At 34.8% G+C, this 19,180-nt stretch overlaps 1 protein-coding gene across 1 annotated transcript in view; it reads right to left on the reverse strand.

The window, feature by feature from the left end:
* Positions 1-1,524: 1,524 nt before the first annotated feature.
* Positions 1,525-19,180, reverse strand: part of taf3 (TAF3 RNA polymerase II, TATA box binding protein (TBP)-associated facto) — an 86,522-nt gene continuing 68,866 nt past the window's right edge. Inside the window, 4 exon segments of the mRNA NM_001042744.2 lie at positions 1,525-1,639; positions 2,640-2,746; positions 6,471-6,729; positions 13,670-13,749. Coding sequence (NP_001036209.1) covers positions 1,525-1,639; positions 2,640-2,746; positions 6,471-6,729; positions 13,670-13,749 — 561 coding nt within the window.

Here is a 19,180-nt window from a genome sequence, read left to right on the forward strand (position 1 = left end):
ACCTCAAATCAATCAAGAAACAAAGTATTTAATAATAGAGTCATATTTTGAACACTGACATCTGTTGTTCACCAATCTTAACCACGTTATTACTACAAATAAATCTGGTTTTAATTTCAAACACGGTCACCACAATATATCATACCATAGTATAACAATATTAATTTGGCATATATGTAAAACCAGATTGTTTTTTTTTTCTTTTTTCTTAGTCTTAACTTCTAACAACCATTAACGTTCCACTTAAGTTTGATTAGAGCTGCAAAACTAGCAGATAACCTACTTGTTTTGGACAAGGAATTACTTTGTGAGTAACCCAACAAAACATATAGCTCAATGTAGTACAAATGTGTGCAAATAAAATAAATATGAAGTTATTCAAGGTATTACCATGTTGTCATTATTATGTGACTAAACCAGCTTCAGTCCACCAGCATTAACAAACCATCTGTGGCTTCATGGGATAAAAAATGTATTTGAGTACATTTGGTTGTACTTAGTCAGGTATTGTACAGTACTAAATAGTAGAGAACTGTGCAGGATACAGCCCATGTCTTTGTTTTGAGATTTAAAAAACATTTAAAAATCTTTAAAATAAACAACACTTGTTATGCAAAAATATACATTTTTACTTGTAACAAAATTTCCCAAATACACTGTGTGGCCACTTTAAGCTGAATCATCTCTAATATTTTAGGACAGTTATATAACAATTTAGATAAAATAGTGCAAGGTTTGATATACACAACAAGAGTGACTACATATTTGCTTATTATTACTAATATTTATTTTATTTCAAAGAACAATTCATGACACTTAATTTCAGAACTCACTGTCATGAAAACATTGTTTGGATTCCAAAGATTAATTGAGAGAAATGTTAAGTTTAATAGAGATAAATCAAACTTTTACTTAACATTATTCTGCCAGTTAAAATTTGACGCAGGACTTTTCAAAATTTTGGATCATAATTATTTATAACTGATTTTTGCAGCACTTATTTCAGAGTCATTTACCAGTCAGAACTTTCGCACCCAAACAAACGACAAGACAACAAAACACTAAGATGTGAAAAAGCAACTTTTAATTAAATCCATAGTAAAATGAAACTGCACCTCCAGTCAAAATCAATCGGAAAAACCATATTAAAAGGCAGATTATAGTACAGAATGTTTTTTTTTCCTTTCTCGGCTGACATCTCAGCATTGATGAATCAGCACACACAACGAACAACCTTTAATGAGAGCGAACTGAGAGGTTCATTTCAACACACGTTTACCGAACAATCATGAGCTCAGTACAAAGATCATATAGACATAATGTACGATTCTCCACATAAAAAAGTAACATATAGACATTTGACATTTTTAAAAAATACATTATGATTCTGAGTTAAGTTAACCGAGTTAAAAGAAGGGTTGGGTCAGAACAAAAAACAGCAACGAAACAAACAAATGCAGCAAACAAGAGTCTGGAAACCAATTAAGGTGAAAACAGATGAACACGGAGAAGAATAAATGTGGGTCAGTGCGCTTTGCGTTTCCTTTTTTTTGTCTTCTTGTCTTTCTTCTTGCCAGCGCATTTTATGCAAAACCAGGACTGGTCCTCGGGAGGAGCGGCAAGAAGACCCACACAAGGCCTGAAAGAGACAGAAAAACAGATAGATGAGTCTCGCTAACAAGATAAACTAAAGTGGAATGATTAACAACGCAAATCTTGTGCCAACTTTGCATTTTTCAAAACTAAATTCTAAACAGAGACTTAAAAAAAAACAGCACGACTTTTATATATGTATATGAAATACTAGATCATTCACAACATCAAAATATCTGCTTTTATGATAAAAGAGATGGCTTGTTCTTTATGTGCGTGTACAGTTTTAATGTTTACGTGAAAAATCATCTAAAAGAAGATTCCTAAAATTCTTTACAGGAATACCAGGCAATTTTTTCCTGGCACATTTTTTTTGATTGACTTTGTGTTGAGGTGTTTTTGAAACAATAAGAAAAAAAATTTGACCAAAAAAATAAAAAAAAAACAGGATGTGTGAATTGACATAACTCCATAATACCTTGTGCAACACACATAGGCGTAATTATCTCAATATAATTAAAAAAAATAAAAAAAATAAAAAAAATTCTATCACACATTCAAGTTTGACATAAAGTACGTCAAATTTTAGAAATAAACAACAACAGTAGTTATGTTTACATTCATGTATTTGTGCATTTTAAAATATAGCATACAAAATGCCTAATATAAATGCCAAGGTGCAAAAAAATGTACATAAAAACGTATTTGCTAAGTAGGATAAACTTTTTATTCAATAAGAAAAATGTCCATAAACTATGAAGTGTCTTTTAAGGCGCAGTTAATTGGTTATATAGTAATTGGCTATAATAGTTGGCTTAGTGGCTTTTTCTACTACAGAAAATAAGTTTTTTTTGTTTTAATATTTAGCGCCAGTTTATCAAGTAGTGAAAATTTTGTTCCCTTTGACTCATTGGATGGAAATGTTGCTTAATTTGCAAGATTTTATGCAAAATTCCAGTTTTGCGCATAAGTTTAATTTACATTATTGGATAGAAACGTACCTAAAGAGCTAAAGAGAGAAAAATAAAGAATAAGGGTTTGTTTACCAGTGATACCAGTCATCGCACTCATCACATCCGATCATTGGACTACCGTCATCAGCTTTATTACATCCTGGACAAATCCAGATCTGATTACCCCATTCATCCCGAATCTGTCATGAACAAACACAGAATCGATTTAATAATCATAAAAAACATTGCATAAAACTTTAAAAGTGACAGTTCTTGCAAAATATGTAGCTACTGAAAACATTAAGAGACCTCTTGGCCACTTTTTAATATTTGCTAGATGTATTAAGTATGTGTTTTTTGTTTGAGTAAAATATTAAAGTATTATAAAATATTAAAGTCAGCGTGAACAGCATAATGACGTCTTTCCAACTGAAGTGGAATATTGAGTAGAGGGTGTGGTTTTATTTTTGTTCATGTCCTCACCCCTTTCACCCATAGCAAATTAACAGTTGGGCGCGGCTAAGAATATTTCACCCAAGCCAACAAACTGACATCATCAGAGAAGCACAGATTTTGATTAAAGTTTGTGCAAAATCAAAATTTACAGTGTTTACTTAGCAAAAATTATCATACTTTTGTTGAACAATTAATCCATCCAAGTTAATCCACTGGAAAAAAAATGCTTGCTTCAATCAAAGTCTGACCATTTGCTTGCACTTTTGGAGTGGCGGTCCTTCTCTGATAAGGTCAGTTTGATGACTTCATACACAATATTCTTAACCACACGCCTCATACCATTAGTTTGCTACAAGGAAATGATGTGCAAAAAGAATCAGGTTATCTTCTGTCCAATCCATATCAGTTTTCAAACAAAAAAAAGGAAAATGAAGAAAACGGCAGTTTTTCATTTGCTCACAAGAAACGAAAAAATTAAATTTTGGCACTATTTTCGTTTTTTTAGATTTAGGGTAGGAAAATGGACAAACAACTTCCAAAAATAAATTGTACACATGTAGGCAGAGCTGAAATGCCAACTTTGCTCTGATTGGTCAACCAAATCTGAGCTCATGACGATGTAATAAAAGCCTAGTTATAATTTAATAAAACAAACAGTTTTTTCTTCATCAGTGCAATTAAAGTCCCATTCAGTCTAAATGACTTTTATTGATGGTTACAATGTCAGATTACGTCATTTTGCCTATATAAAATTTTGACACTTTGTGGGTACCAAATATGCCAAAATACAATTTGCATCACTATCTATCATCACGTGATGTCTACTACACATTCTGTCATCAAGAAGACAAGATTGACATCAAGATTTTCACAGTATGCCTGAAAATATTTTTTCTTCTGAAGAAAATTGTATTTGTTTTTTTTCCGGCTAGAATAAAAGCAGTTTTAATTTTTTTTAACACCATTTTAAAGAAAAAAACTATTAGCCCCTTTAGGCTTTTCCTTTTTCGATAGTCTATAGAACAAACCATCGTTATAAAAAAACCTGACTTGTTACCCTATCCTGCCCAGTTAACCTAAAACCACTTTAAGCTGTATAGAAGTGTCTTGAAAATGATCTAGTAAAATATTATTTACTGTCATCATGGCAAAAATAAATAGAACAGTTATTAGAGATGAGTTATTAAAACTAATATGTTTAAAAATGTGTTGAAAAAATGTGCTTTCTGTTAAACAGAAATTGGGGAAAATAATAAACAGGGGTCAGACTAATATGTCTGACTTTAGCTGTATATATATAGATTTATGTAATGTGTGTATGTGATTTCTGAATAAAAGAAAGTAGTTTCATTTTGTGGTAACAAGAGATTTCCCTGAATTCCAGAAGCAGTAGACAGTCGGTTACCTTTAAAGATAAATTCATATAAATTTTCCCCACACCGCATTGTGAATGAGAACATAAACAGTGATTTGTTTGTTTACATGTTAATTTCAGTACTGTACTCACCGGGCAGCTGTAGCGCCTCAGCTATCGATCGCCAACATTTATCTTTTTATTTTCTCATGGTACTAGTCCCTCGATGACACCTCATACATACAAAATGTTGTCATAATTCCAAAAAGCTTTCTTCCATTTCATGTCCACCTAGCAGCTTTTGTTTTGCCATTTTAAAAACTGTGTACGGAAGTGATTTTGTGTTTCTGTGATGCATTTTGTAATACATTTTGGATATGTGCGTAAAAACGGTTGATGGAAACACAAAGATGCAGATCATTTTGAAAATGTGCATAAAAAAACATATGCGCATAACTGAGTAGGATAAACTTTTATTCGATAAGAAAATATGCACATAAACTACGATGAATTCCAGTATGCGCATTAAAAAAAGCCATGTGATTTTGTTATAAGAGATCATGTGATGATAAAAATATGCAGGCTGAGCACATTATAATACATCTGAAATGTTGTTTTGGTCATTCTAAAATGCCCTAACCATTTCAGTATTAGTGTTGTCATATTAATAATTACCTCCAGAATAGCCAAGAGCATCTGTGCTCCATGTCTCACGCCTTTAAATGCCACCATACGCTCATTGCGGGTCGGCATTTGTCTTCTGAGGCGCAAAAAATTTATTTAAAAAAAAGAATGGATTGACTCAGCTTCTTCTACCGCAGCAAATTTGTTTTCACTTTTGATATATGGTGCCAGTTAATCAGGAAATGGCGATTTTAGTAAATGGTTTTGTGTGTTTTTTATGACAATTTTGTTTAGTTTTTTAGACCAACAGCATCTCCAGCAGAAAAGGACCATCCACATTAAAAGCTACAGGTCAGGCCATTTAGTAAATCCCCCCAACTTTTTTTTTTAATGTACTTTATATCCAAAGAAAGATATCCAAAGATGCCCTTTTAAGTTATAAAGAAGATACGTGTGTTTTCGAAGACAACAGGAGTCAATGATTTATTTGAATTATTTAGGCTGATATGTTTACTGTTCCAAAATATTTAAAATGTTTCTTAAAGTAAAATATATTGTTCAATGGGGGAAAAAGTAGTTTTTTTTTTACCCAGACATTTAAAAAGAACATATTGAAGAGCAATAATTAGGGTAAATGTAACCGGTATATTAATATCAAAAGTTATCATACTGTCAGAATTTTATAACAGCCCATGCCTAGTCCTGACACCCATTTGTCATTTTTGAATCCCCATGACTCCTTACACCAAAATCAGGGAAGCAGTCATGTAGTCTGAATGAGGCTAAATTTGCACTAATTATTTGTTTACCTAAAGACCTACAATGTGCACAGGTAAAAATGAACAATGCTAATATTGATTTAATGTGGACTTTTATTTTTTACTATAAATATTGTTTAAATATTTTTAAATAGAGCATGATTTTCTTTATAAATAACTGATCTGGTCTGCATAAGAAATGTTTCATTTCTTATGACTGATAATCAGGAATATTCCACAAAATTTAGACTTAAAAAAAGGTTTTAAATCTAGTTAAAACATATATCAAGTTGTGTAAAAACTAAGACTAATGTAAACACTTGTAAAAATAAGGCACTTTTATTATATTTTTATGAAAAAATCTCTAAAAGAAAAATAAATAAATAAATAAATCTGAACAAATAACCTTAAATGAGTAATTATTAATTAATCCCTTAAAAAACAAAACAAAAACAAAATAATAATATTTATTTTTACAAACTGTTTTACAAACTATTTTAATTTTCTAACCCTAACCCTAAGTATTATTACTTTAATTTCTAAGTATTAAATAAATTACAATGCATTTCATACATTTTATTTTTACATAAAAAATTAGAAAATGTATAATAATTGGCATATATAATCTATATTAATGAATATGCAATAATAATATATTTTCAATATCATGTAATATTATAACTAATAATAATAATAATAGATTACAATATTTAATGTATATGTGTGACTGACCACATAAGCACTGACAGTCTCGGTGACGACGCTGCAGCCACGAGCCTTAGCCTGGTTGGGTGGAGTCTGGATGGGGGCCGCTGGAGGTGGAGGTGGAGGCAGCACGGGTGGAGGACGAGGTGGAGGGGTTGCAGGAGGCGGGGCAGGTGGAGGAAGAACTGGAGGAGGACGTATTCGGGCTCCGGGACCCATTCGGGCCACTGGGGTCCGCGGTGGAGGAGGAGTGGGCTCTGTATCTGGCACCACTTTACTGATCACACTTAAAGAGACAGAGAGAGAGAGATGGAAAACAGTTATAATACAAATTGTGTAGTAGATTTTAATTAAATCAATTGCTTGTAGTTAGGGTGCACAATCAATCGATAAATCAATCTATCAATCCATCCATCCATACACAATACAATATAATAATAAATATACATCATCACCATATGTAAATCCACAATAGTCACTTTACACCTGTAATGCCGATCATTTTACCCTTAGAGATAAAGTTTATATTTCTGCATTAGTATTTAAGATCTGCGACTAATAAGCAAATTTAAGCCATTTGGGCACAATAAAAAAAAATGCTTGTAGCTGTAATAAATAACTGTATATACAGTCTTCTTTACATGATAAAAACTATACAGTGTCAAGAATTACATCTGATTATTCAATTTGTGTACCTGAATATTGGTAGACTCCCCAGAAAACTATAAAGCACTGTTTATTTCATTTGTGTATTTGCTCTGTTGTATTTAACAGTGTTTTTCATTGATTTATTATATTTTATTGAGCTTCGCTTCCTTACAAAACCATCCCAATCGATCTAAACTTATACATTCTCTCCAAATAGAGCTATCTGAGAAATCTGGTGATACTATATTCATATCATGTCTCTCGCCATAATGCGGTTCACCTTTCGCAGTCTCTTTTTTGTGCAATTTGACATGCTTTTTTAAACAGTGCATTGTGTTCTGCATCCTAATTGGCTGTAGACCATTGTCAATCAATCTCCTCCATGCCATGCCTCCTGTAAAGTACAGAATGCATTCAGCTTGCCAAGTTTTCTACCCAACAAATTCCGTAATGTCGACCAAATGTTCTGCACCCTCAAAGGCACCTGCAGTAACACCCAAAAGGCAAAGGAAGATGCTAACCATTGCAAAAAAAGTTGGACTTCTTGACATGCTAAAGGAAGGTAGAAGTTATGCATGTGTTTAAACAGGAAACAGGAGAGAAAAAGTTTATAAAGAGCGAGGTGAAGGGTTTACAGCCTTAAACATTTATAATAATTGTAAAAATTAAAGTGGACTACTTTGCGAATTTCACCTATTGCAGGCTAGTTTTAGAACATAACTCAAGTGAATAACGGAGGACCACTGTATATATTGCAGTAAAAGAAAATATTTTAATGTCACTTTTTCCCAATATTGTGCAGCCCTATTTGTTGTGCAGCTGTTTTATATGGAATACACTGATGAAATGCATTGCCTCCCTATGTACTGTATTTGTACAAATCTATATTCAAACGTATACTGTACTTTGCAAAAATCTAAATAAATAATTTTTTCAAAAGCAAGATATTAAAATGCTCATTAATACGCACTAAACCATGCATTATCATTCTTCTTGTGTACAGGGTTTAATAAACTGAAACCGCAAAACTATAACAATTTCTGTCACTTCGAATTAAAATTTTAAAAGAATGAAAGAAAATTAAGCTAGTTAACAAGAAACATGTTAGCAAAAAAGATAACGTTTAAAAAATCTATTTGATCAAATGTGGATGTAGATAAAATGTGTGTATTTATATATATTTATATATATTTTTTCAGCTAACATTAATATAAATAATTTAAATTAATTTAATAATGTTTAAGAAAAGCAACAGCTGTATTTCAATGAGTAACAGCTTAAAGTAATGGTCAATATTAAAATTTGCGTTGTGACTCAATTAATCATCTATCATTCATTCCTTTTCTTTTCTGTTTAGTCCCTTTATTATTCTGGGGTCGCCACAGTAGAATGAACCGCCAACTTATCCAGCATATGTTTTACGCAGCGGATGCCCTTCCAGGCAAACCATCACTGGGAAACATCCATAGACACTCATTTACTCATTAGACACACATACACTACGGACAATTCACCTATACCACATGTCTTTAGACTGTGGGGGAAACCGGAGCACCCGGAGGAAATGCACGCCAACACGGGGAGAACATGCAAACTCAAAAAAGAAATGCCAACTGACCCAGCCGAGGTTTAAACCAGCAACCTTCTTGCTGCGAGGCGATCATGCTACCCACTGCACCACCGTGACACCCTTAATCATATATTAAAACATATAAATATGTATAAAACTATGTACTGTAAATAAAAGATTCACATATTTTTTTAAAGAATACAAGTATCAGTATAAGCACTTTGTTATTTACATATTTATTTATCAAATTAATAATTAAAAAAATTATCATTTTGCCTATTTTTGTGATTTCACTATTATATCCTAAAAAAAGAGAATATAATTTACATAATACATAATTCATCCATTTACAGTATCAGCTAATATTGTCTAATATGATGAGTATATGAATATACTGAGGCTCCCTAATAATCACACTCACACTGGAACTGTCTCACGTCTTTTAATTGCTGCCAGAGCTGCTGATTAAAGCCTGCTGTTGCCGAGTAACAGGTTGATTGACAGGCTGGGAGAGAGTGGACAGCGGCGCTCACTGCGGTTTTGACCCTGAGAAGGGCGTGTCAAACGCTCAGCTCTGATTACACACACACACACTCATTATTTATGCTTCATCTGACTGACACACACACAGGACTCCCTTGCGGGGCAAAGATGGTGTGGGGTTTGCCCTGTCCAGGATGTGACCCGAGACCCTCCAAAGGTCAAAGTTCACCCATGCCCATGTTTTCATGCGCATCAAAAGAGCTTCTGTTGAGAAATGTACACTATTTTTAGTTATTGCTTATGCAAGTCAATCCTTCTTTATCTTATACACTGAAAAAAGTGTTGCATGCAGAATTGTTGCAAACATTTTTTTTATGTTGAATTTAAACAAACAAATTAAGTTTAATAATGTTCAACTTAATTTGTTTGTTTAAATTCAACACAAATAAATTGTTTACAACTTCTTAACGTAAAAAAAATGAGTAAATCCAAGGAATCATCTGTGAATATTTTTTTTCAGTGTACTTAAAGGCAATAGTTCACCCCAAAATGAAAATTTAATAAACCATTTACTTATCCTGAAATGGTTCCAAACTTTTAGTTCGCTAGAACTATTTTGAAAAAGTTTGGAAAATCAAAGCTACTGATATCCACTATAGGGAAAGAGAAAAATAAATTAATAAGTCAATAATAATTTTTCTATCCAAAGATGTGACTTCAGCTTATGTGCAAAAACTATAATATCACATAAATCATTTGTGAATAAAGTATCAATTTAATCCAATGGGTCAAGGAGAAAAAAAATCATCTCCTCTTGATAAACTGTCGCAAAATATCCAAAAAGAAACATGGAATTTGATGTGATCTGAGAAGCCACTGTGGGTATTTTTTCATATTTAAAAAATTACTTGCGCCTTAGTAGATGAAGAGGAAATGCAATGAACGCACGGTGGCTTTTAGATGCGCGAGATGCTGCAGAATTTTCTTGAAATACCGAATCAATAACAACCTTTCACATGTTGGCAATGTGGTCGGTTTGCAAGTTTGTCCATTAATGCCATCTCATCGTCGAATTTCACTACATAAAAATATATATTTAAATTATATAATTAAATAAAACATTTTATTCAGTAAATGTTTGTCCATCTAAGTTTAATCACATTTTTTCTTAACCAAAAAAATATTTATCCTACTCAAGTTTTTTTATTGCACATTTTCAAAATGTAAGCACATCTTGGTGTTTATATTAAGCTTTTTTTTTTTACACGATAGTTCAAAATGCTTACAAATTGTCTACCGTTTACCATTCTTCAGAATATCTTGTTTTACATTTAACAGAAGAAACTCAAACAGGTTTGAAACAAGTGCAGTATAAATTATTGATGGCAGAGTTTTCATTTTTTGGTGAACTATCCCTTAAAATCTACATTTCATTTAGCATCTTTTCGCCATCTTTGTTTGAAACTTGCAATTGCAGTACTTTGCAGAATGATAAAAATATGTTTAAAAAAAAAAACAATTACAATGTTACTAAAAAAAGAAAGCAAAAATAATACAGCACGATTTTAACTTATACATATACGAAAAAGAGTAGAAAGAAGCAAATATATGTTTAATCCTACCCATTCACTGCTCTACATTAATAACAAGTAACTATCCATAAGAATAAGTAATAATCTATAACAATAATCATCAATTTAACTCCATGATTCTGTCATTCACTCTTACCCTAATACACACTTTTCACTTTCTACACGTCATGTACAGTTTACCTAAATAAACTGTATCAACACAAATCAAATCTGTTCTTCATTTATGTACGTACTGAAAACCACATTTATTCTGCTTTCTGAACTGGGCCACTCTTGAACATTTTTTGAGCTCCAGACCTAGTTTGTTCCAAAATTTCACATCACACATACACTACCTGATAAAAGTCTTGTGGTCTATTCAAGTATTAGGAACAACAAATAATAACTTGACTTCTAGTTGATCATTTGGTATCCAAAGTTGCTTATATGAAAGGCAAAGGCCTCTACATTATGCTTATTTTACCAAAATAAAATATGATCATGCCTTGATTTTTAATTAGTTAATTAGGACAGTAAGGTCTGAATTTGCTCAGACAAAAATGTCTTGTCGCTTAACAGAAAAAATGTACAGTATAGAATATAAAGTCATGGTGCAGTGGAAAAAGAATTAATATTGTGTATGACTCCCATGAGCTTGGAGGACTGCATCCATTCATCTCTGCTATGACTTCTTAATAAAGTCATCTGGCATGGCAAAGAAAGCGTCCTTGCAGAACTCATCAAGATTCATTAAGATTCTTTGGTTTCAACTTTAATGCCTCCTCCATCTTACCCCAAACATGCTTTATAATGTTCAGATCTGCTGACTGGGCTGGCCAATCCAGTAGAACTTTGATGTAGAGGCTGAAGTATGAGAAGGAGCGTTATTCTGATGAAGAATCTGCCCTCTTCTGTGGTTTAAATCTAATGGGCAGCACAACTGTCTTGATACCTCAGGCTGTTGATGTTGCCATCCACTCTGCAGATCTCTCCCAGGCCCCCATACTGAATGTAACCAAAACTATGTTTTCTCCTTTACCAAACTTGACTGACTTATTTGAGAATCGTGGGTCCATGTGGGTTCCAATAGGTCTTCTGCAGTATTTGTGATAATTGATTCATCGGGGAAAATTCACCATCTCCCACTTTTCCAAATGAACATCTAGAAGTCAAGCTATTATTTGTTCTTCTTACAATTAAAAGCGATAAAAAGACTTTGTCAGGTAGTGTAGAAATACAAAAAATTGTTAATGTTGTATGAACATAAGAATCCCTAAAGTTTCATGCTATCCTAAAATTATATCTTTCCTCCATTATTAAATCTTTAAAAAAGTATTAACAGAGAGTAAATTACATTTACATAACTACATGAGATACATATTTTTTTGCTGTTAGAAAAGGAACTAAATAAATAAATTTGAATATATTTGATTTGAAAAATAACACATTAGTGTGAGATTTATAACCAGTTTTATTAATTATCCGTGTTGCTCTTTTTTGCAACATTTAAGAATTCAAAATGCCTTTCAGTCACTGCGCAGTCGCATAACTCTTACCGTGACACGCACCTCTTAAAAAATGTAACTACATGTCGCAACGACGCGTAGCACAAGCTCTGTGATTGGTCAATTTGGTAGCTGTGACCAGTGTGGGTGGGACCGAGAGCCGTGTAAACCAGTTGGCGCGAGTGTTGACAAATATCAAGTCCAGTGAAGTAACTTTATATGGACACTGTTGTTTTGTGTTTACCTTATGATTAATCTTGTTGCATGTCTGCCAGTTCTCGCCTCTGAATGAGCAAGTTTTAGCTACATACAAAGAAAAAAAAAAAAACACCAACGAAAAAACTCGACACAGAGGAGCAATAAAATGTACTGTCAGCTAGCGTTTCGGAAGTGTTATAGCAACACAAACAGCATGCAGAAGTATAAATGCACGACTAAGCACAAGGCATCACTCGACGTAGAAGTATAAACCAGCCTTAACTGTCGTACCATTTGAGTTTCACATTCCTGAGATGAGGCTACAAATGACCCTGGTATTTGATGTATCTAAAGCTGGAAGTCCCTCTAACTGTGTACAAATGAGATGTATAGTAACAATAAAAGATGAACAACAACAAGCTCGCATCTCATTTGAAAACCTACAAGTACGACTTAAAAAATACGAAAACATTATTACAAACTTACCAATGTGAATCAGCTTAAAGAAAGAAGACAATTTGAACACCGACTGGTTATGTACTTGATTTTGCATCATATTGTAACCAAACTGCAGCGTTAAGACTGAAGTCTTTCAACCCAACATGAAAGTTAAACACAAACAACATCTAAAGCTTCATGTTTATGCAAACGAAATAAAACACAAGGACGCACATAAAACACATTTCCCTCTTGAAAGGACCGCTGATTGTGTTTTCCTACACACCAGACTACAGGTGTGAGGAAAAAAGCAACATCAGAGGCACAACACACTCCCGGTCTGAGAATAAAGGCCTTCCTGTGCAAACAGACGTAAACACTAATGTTTCCCGTCCTGCATGCAGGTGGAACTGAAGAGGTGAGGAAGACATTGAACAGCGCAGTCAAAACATGCTATACTTTCTCAGGCTAAATCACTCTGGCCATTAAAGCGACATCGGTCACGTGTAGACGTTCAGGATTCAGTAATCGCCTTACCTGTAGTATGGCGCTGTGTGTGTGTGTGTGAGGGGGTTAAGTGGTGTGAACACTAGCGCTATTGATAGGAGTGTGCAGGAGGGGGCCATGATGTGGTGTGTGTGTGTTTGCCCCCCTCAAAGACCTCACGGGCCGTCTGGGACTGGTCACAAGACCCAAAGCCTGAAACTCACACCTGTACACAGACTTAGAGACTCTGGCCACACAGAGAGTTGCCTGATAGTCTTGAGCCTTCATTCATGTGTGTGTGTGTATGTATGTGTGTGGGGTACTTACATCTTGTCTTGTCCGGCGCCCACTCTGAGGGTCAGTCGGGGTATGACAGGAGACGGTGGGACAGCAGGAGGAATTTCAGCCTGAACGTAGATAAAACGCATTGATATCAATTCAGAATCAATATGCAAAGTGATACCATAAAAAATACAGCAATTATTATTATTCTATTTATTTTTGTCATATCAATATGAATATTTAGTAACACTAAATATTTGCTTCTAAATAAGTACCAACAAACCCTATTAACTACTGACTTTTTACTTGTCTATTATTAAGATACTAGCTGTTTATTTGTACTTATAAAGTATGATCTTACTCTACATCCATAATTCCCCAATACAATAACCAAATTACTACTAAGAATAAGTAGCAAATTTGTAGTTTATTGAACTAAAAGTCTTGATTTGTTAAAAGTGAGAATTGTACCTTCAAATGTAACTAAAATAATGTAAAAATAACTTTACAAGCAACTGCAATCTGTAAGAAATGTTTTATTTATATTGCACCCCCATACTAAATTTAACATTTTTAATAAATTTATAAGTCTAATAATATATTTTTTTTAAAACATTAACAATTTAATTAGTTTTTCTAATAAATATCTATATCAATTTATCACCTATCGCTATTGCTGCGTTAACACCAGACGCAGATGAAGCATCAAGTGCAAGTTATTTACATGTTAAGTCAATGCAAAGACACGAACAAACATCATGTGGCACGATTCAAGCGAATGAGAATGACGCGATTTGCAAGAATGAAGTAGCAAAAGTTGAGCGTTTTGCGCCTTCCACACACATAACGTGCGCATCTCGAATTAGAAAATCTGAACTTCAGTGGACATTTGCACTGTGTTAACTAATTGTGAGCTTGCTCTTGTAGGGGAGTGATTATGACGTAGTGCCTGTTGTTGGTGTCCCGTGAAGAAATCCTCTTGCCGACACCGGACAACAGTCCATCAAACTGGGCTTGGCTCAGTCAGAAGCACCACTGAAAGCCTCTATCATGCAGGTACAGTTTCTGGAGGAGTTGATGAACTCACAAATATGGGTGCACCTCAGAAAGGATCTAGTGGACTCAGACACAGTGCCGAACGAACCTACTCTGTTTTCAGCAATCCTAAAGCACATCAAGCACAGCTACTATCTCAATAAAATCCATGTTACCCATTTAGCAATGGAGCTATAGTCACCAGGCAGACAGAAGCCCTGCCCATGACGTGAATCCGCATCTATTGTGAAGTGAATTTGATGCGCGAATGAAGCAAATATGACTTACGAATGAGGCAAGTAAACTCAAAATGTACACACATCTATTTTCGCATGAATATCACGATTTATGCACACGTTCCACTTCTGGTGTGAACACAGCACATAGGTTTATCCCTTTGATCTGAAGCAAACTAGTATATAAAAATTGGACAAGCTGAAGCTAATAACGCCCATTTATAAAGAATCTACCACCAAGCACATTAAACTGCTGTCATCCATGTTTTGTTTACGATAGCAAAATAGGACTAAGGCTATCACAGAGTCAATCATTGTTGGTTTGGAGTAACCCTAGGGGGTCAACCCTATATTCCTCACACAGAATCAAATGTTTGGTGTCGACATGATTGTGGGCATCCTTTGTCAGCTATTAAACCACAAATGGAGACAAGAACACAGTTTCACCTCAGATGCCCACACTCTAAACGGCAGATGGACAACATAGTGTCCTGCTAATCCAGTTTAGCTAGCACCAGGGTCAGTCCTTCTGAAAAGCCCTTTATGTACATACACCTCTGATGCTGGCAGGACTGACTCCTGTCCGAGGCCATTGAGGTGGGAGGAATCGAGAGAGGGGTACGGGCAGACCCCAGAACAGAGATAAAAACAGCCGAATGGGATGATGAACAGAACAAAGCGAATGCGAGATGGAGGAGATGATAGCGCAGGGACGGATAACGCGGTGCTGGCGGAGGAGACCGGTCTTGAGTGTGTCTCGAGGGTTTTTCCTGGGGCTTAACGGGAGTGAGGTGCTCTTTGTGCATTTGTGTTGGGGAGAACCCCTGCCGCTGTGGCGCTTTTGTCCGCCCAGATCCCCCATAATGCCGCTGCACTAATTGTTTAACACAGAAACATGTCTTTTCTCTCTTTAATGTTTTTGTTTTTATTGTTGTGCCGCGCATTCATTACAAAACCTTTGTGGATTTGGAGACTCCTCCCTGTGTCTCGCTCACTCTGTCTGTCTACCACCCCATCCTCTCTGTTTTTCACATCCTTTCTTCTATGGAAAGAGGGGAACGTAAGTATCAGCAGAATTGAGAGGATGGCTGGCAGGTTGCATCATTTGGAGAGAATAGGAGCGTGAGAAGCCGCGTTAGCCGATGCATTAGCATATATGCATGAACAAACCTGGCGAGTGACGGCTATAAAACAAAAAAAAAACGTCTGGAGGTATGCCTGCGATTGCAATTCTTTTTCTCTGATTCACTTTCAGATGCAATCGTCCCAAATGAAGGGCTTTTATGAAGCATTATAACCATGACTATCACCCGTCTCCTCTGGCGATGGGAACAAACTGCCAACCCCAATTGCTCCTATATACGGGTTACATTATACTGGGGCTATAACAAGGGCTGCAACTCTAAACTGCTATAAAAGATTGATCAGCAGTTTGTACTTCACTTGATTAGAGGAGCTCTTGAGTTAACGCTGGACTCGGCACAATGAACTTTAGACTGCTGTGCTAATCTATGGAAAACTCCTTGGAGAGAAACGAGCTAAACAAACTTGTTTCACCTGGTAGTGGTGTTTCCTGCTTTGGTATTCAACAGCGGCGCTACTTAATCTACAGTGGCATGGCAAAATAAATTATATTTCACTGTGCAGTCTGAATTGAATGTGATGAAATAGGTACACTGTGCAGCGCTAAATAAAACAAAGACAATAATAGGACTTCAAAATACTGATTTTGCAACAGGACTCAGATTTGACTTTGGACTCAAATGGTGATCAAACATAGTAACTATATTATTTTTTAAACAGAAATAGAAGGACTGACTTAATTTAGTCATGCATGCTATATTTAAAGCTACATCATCAGTATCAGCTGGTTAATGCTTATTTTCCCAAGTTATCACTTTCGGCCCAAAAATAAAACTGTCAAAACAATATTCTAAAGCTATTAAGGTGATACATGCTTTGGAAGAGTTTATGCATGTGTGAAGACAAGATGTCTGCATCTGAGATTTCCAAAATGAGAAAAAAAAGAGGACTTCAAAATTGCATTTTTGTAATTAACTCTACAAAAAAGAGAGATCTAGCTAGATGTTCACTTGTAATCTTCTACAATTAAGGTTTTAAAATAAATCCGTCCATTGGAATGGATTTTGCAATCTGGCTAAGAAAGTGGTTTGAAAAAAATTCTATCAAGATTTATATTTATTGAAATATATAAAACCAGCTTTTAACCAAGTTATTGGTAATTGTATGAGCCAAAATTCCATGTTGATGCATCCCAAATGACCTCAGCCAAAAAAAGAGGAAGCCGGCTTCAAGTACTAACTATGAATTCCTAAAATGAATAAGTTTAACTCTTTAGAACAGTTACTCTATAAACACAAACTCGTACTAAACCACCCAAAATTGTTGTTAAGAATAGACTATTGTTCAGTTCAAAAAACACTTTTTATAGTATTTTTTTATGTAATTAGTTTAGCAGTTAAAAAAAAAAAACACTAAATTGTACTAAAATGCTAATTTCAAGTATAGACCATTTCAATGTGGTCATGTCATTGGCCAATGAACATTTGGTGCTTGTTAATAAACTATTTTATAACTGTAACAAGAGGCAATTCAAGCATAACTTCATGTTAAAACTGCTATTATAAGATTATTTATCAATATGTGGCTTTTTTCAGATTCTCTGAAGCTATAGAAATTAAAAATGTAAAACAGGAAATGCACTGGGACCATTGTTTTTGTTTACATCTTTCAAAATGGTATATTAAAGTGCAAAATAAAATTCAAAGAACTTTAAACAGTGGCATATGACAAATAGGAAGTCACATGTGTTTTTAAACCACAGTGGTGCACTGAAAAAATGGCTATCCAACGCTCAAGCAAGTGCAGACCTCTCAACCTCCCTAAGGAAAAAGCCAAGGCCATGTGTCTTGATGATAAGGCCTATGTACACACACACGTGTGTGTGTGTGAGTGAGTGTGTGTGTGTGTGTGTCTGTGTCTGTAAGAGCGAACGTGTGTGCACACACTCAGGGTGACCCACAATAGCAGGACAAGATAGTACTATCTACTTATGTTAATTAGTCTTTAAGTGGTTGAGGAGGTGGCAGCAATGTCTTTCTCCCTAAAAGTGCCCCGTCCTACTTAACCTACTCCTATCACGATTAGGCCCGCTCATTCAAACGTGAACCGCACGCGTACCCAGCATAAATGGCTGTGGGATTGCGCAAATTGATTAATCAGCTTCTAAATGGATGTAAAGTGCTGTAGTTAGTGTGACCCTGAGAGCAGCGTCACTCTTTAAAAGCGATATGAGCTAAAGAACCGATAACGCGAAGTGAAAAAGGAACTCTTGAAATTTTACAAGAGTGTAATACCATGAAGCACAATACAATTAAATATGATACAAAGGTCCGTTTTGTGCCAAGTCTATGTTCAAAAAGGGCAAAGATAAAAGAGCATGAAGGAGAGTTCTTAGGTAGGACTTATAAGGTTGGAATTACAGTTTATCCGCTTGTTAAGTGGTGACGTGTTTGTGACTTATGTATACTGTTTCCGGGTCCAAGCCGCCATTCATTTGAGTGGAGAAATCATTCGTTTATGATCGCGTTTTATTCCTATCACACATTAAAGTTAATTTTACATAAAGTCATAGTGTACACAACAATCTCTGGGCTTGCTGCATAACAAATACCAAAATTTTAACAATTTATAAAACAATGAATCACTTTCTGGCCATCGGATATTAGGCATGGACATAAATATTGCGATCGTGACTTTCGAAAGTATTAAATCGCTTTGTAAACGTTTATTATTACCATTTCATGAATCTCCCCATTCAGTTGAATAGAGTGCTTGGACCCGGAAGCCGCTCCGCGTGACGTCACACTTAACAAGCAGATAAACAATATTAAAAAAAGAAATATCTTATGCCAAGAAGTGAACTCAATAACCATGTTGACATTTTACCTTTAGTTTTCTTACCAATGACTACATCTCTACTTTTAGAACATATTTCCTGTTGGTTATGGCATTCGTGTAATCCTTGGAATGTCTTTAAAAGTCACAGATGAGGGCAACACACGTGTCAAACTTTGGTCATCGGAAAATACCCATGACTACTAATTGGGAAACTGAAAACTGAGATCAGAATAGGTAGTCAAAAAAAAAAAAAAAAAGCTGACTGAATGATGGTTCAAACATGTTCAGTTTGGTTCCTTTAATAGTTCTGATATATCTGTGCTGGGAAAAAAGTCATATTTCTTCTGAATCAGTTCTTGTATGA

The sequence above is a fragment of the Danio rerio genome, chromosome 4, assembly GCF_049306965.1.
Source record: "Danio rerio strain Tuebingen ecotype United States chromosome 4, GRCz12tu, whole genome shotgun sequence".
NCBI lineage: Eukaryota > Metazoa > Chordata > Actinopteri > Cypriniformes > Danionidae > Danio > Danio rerio.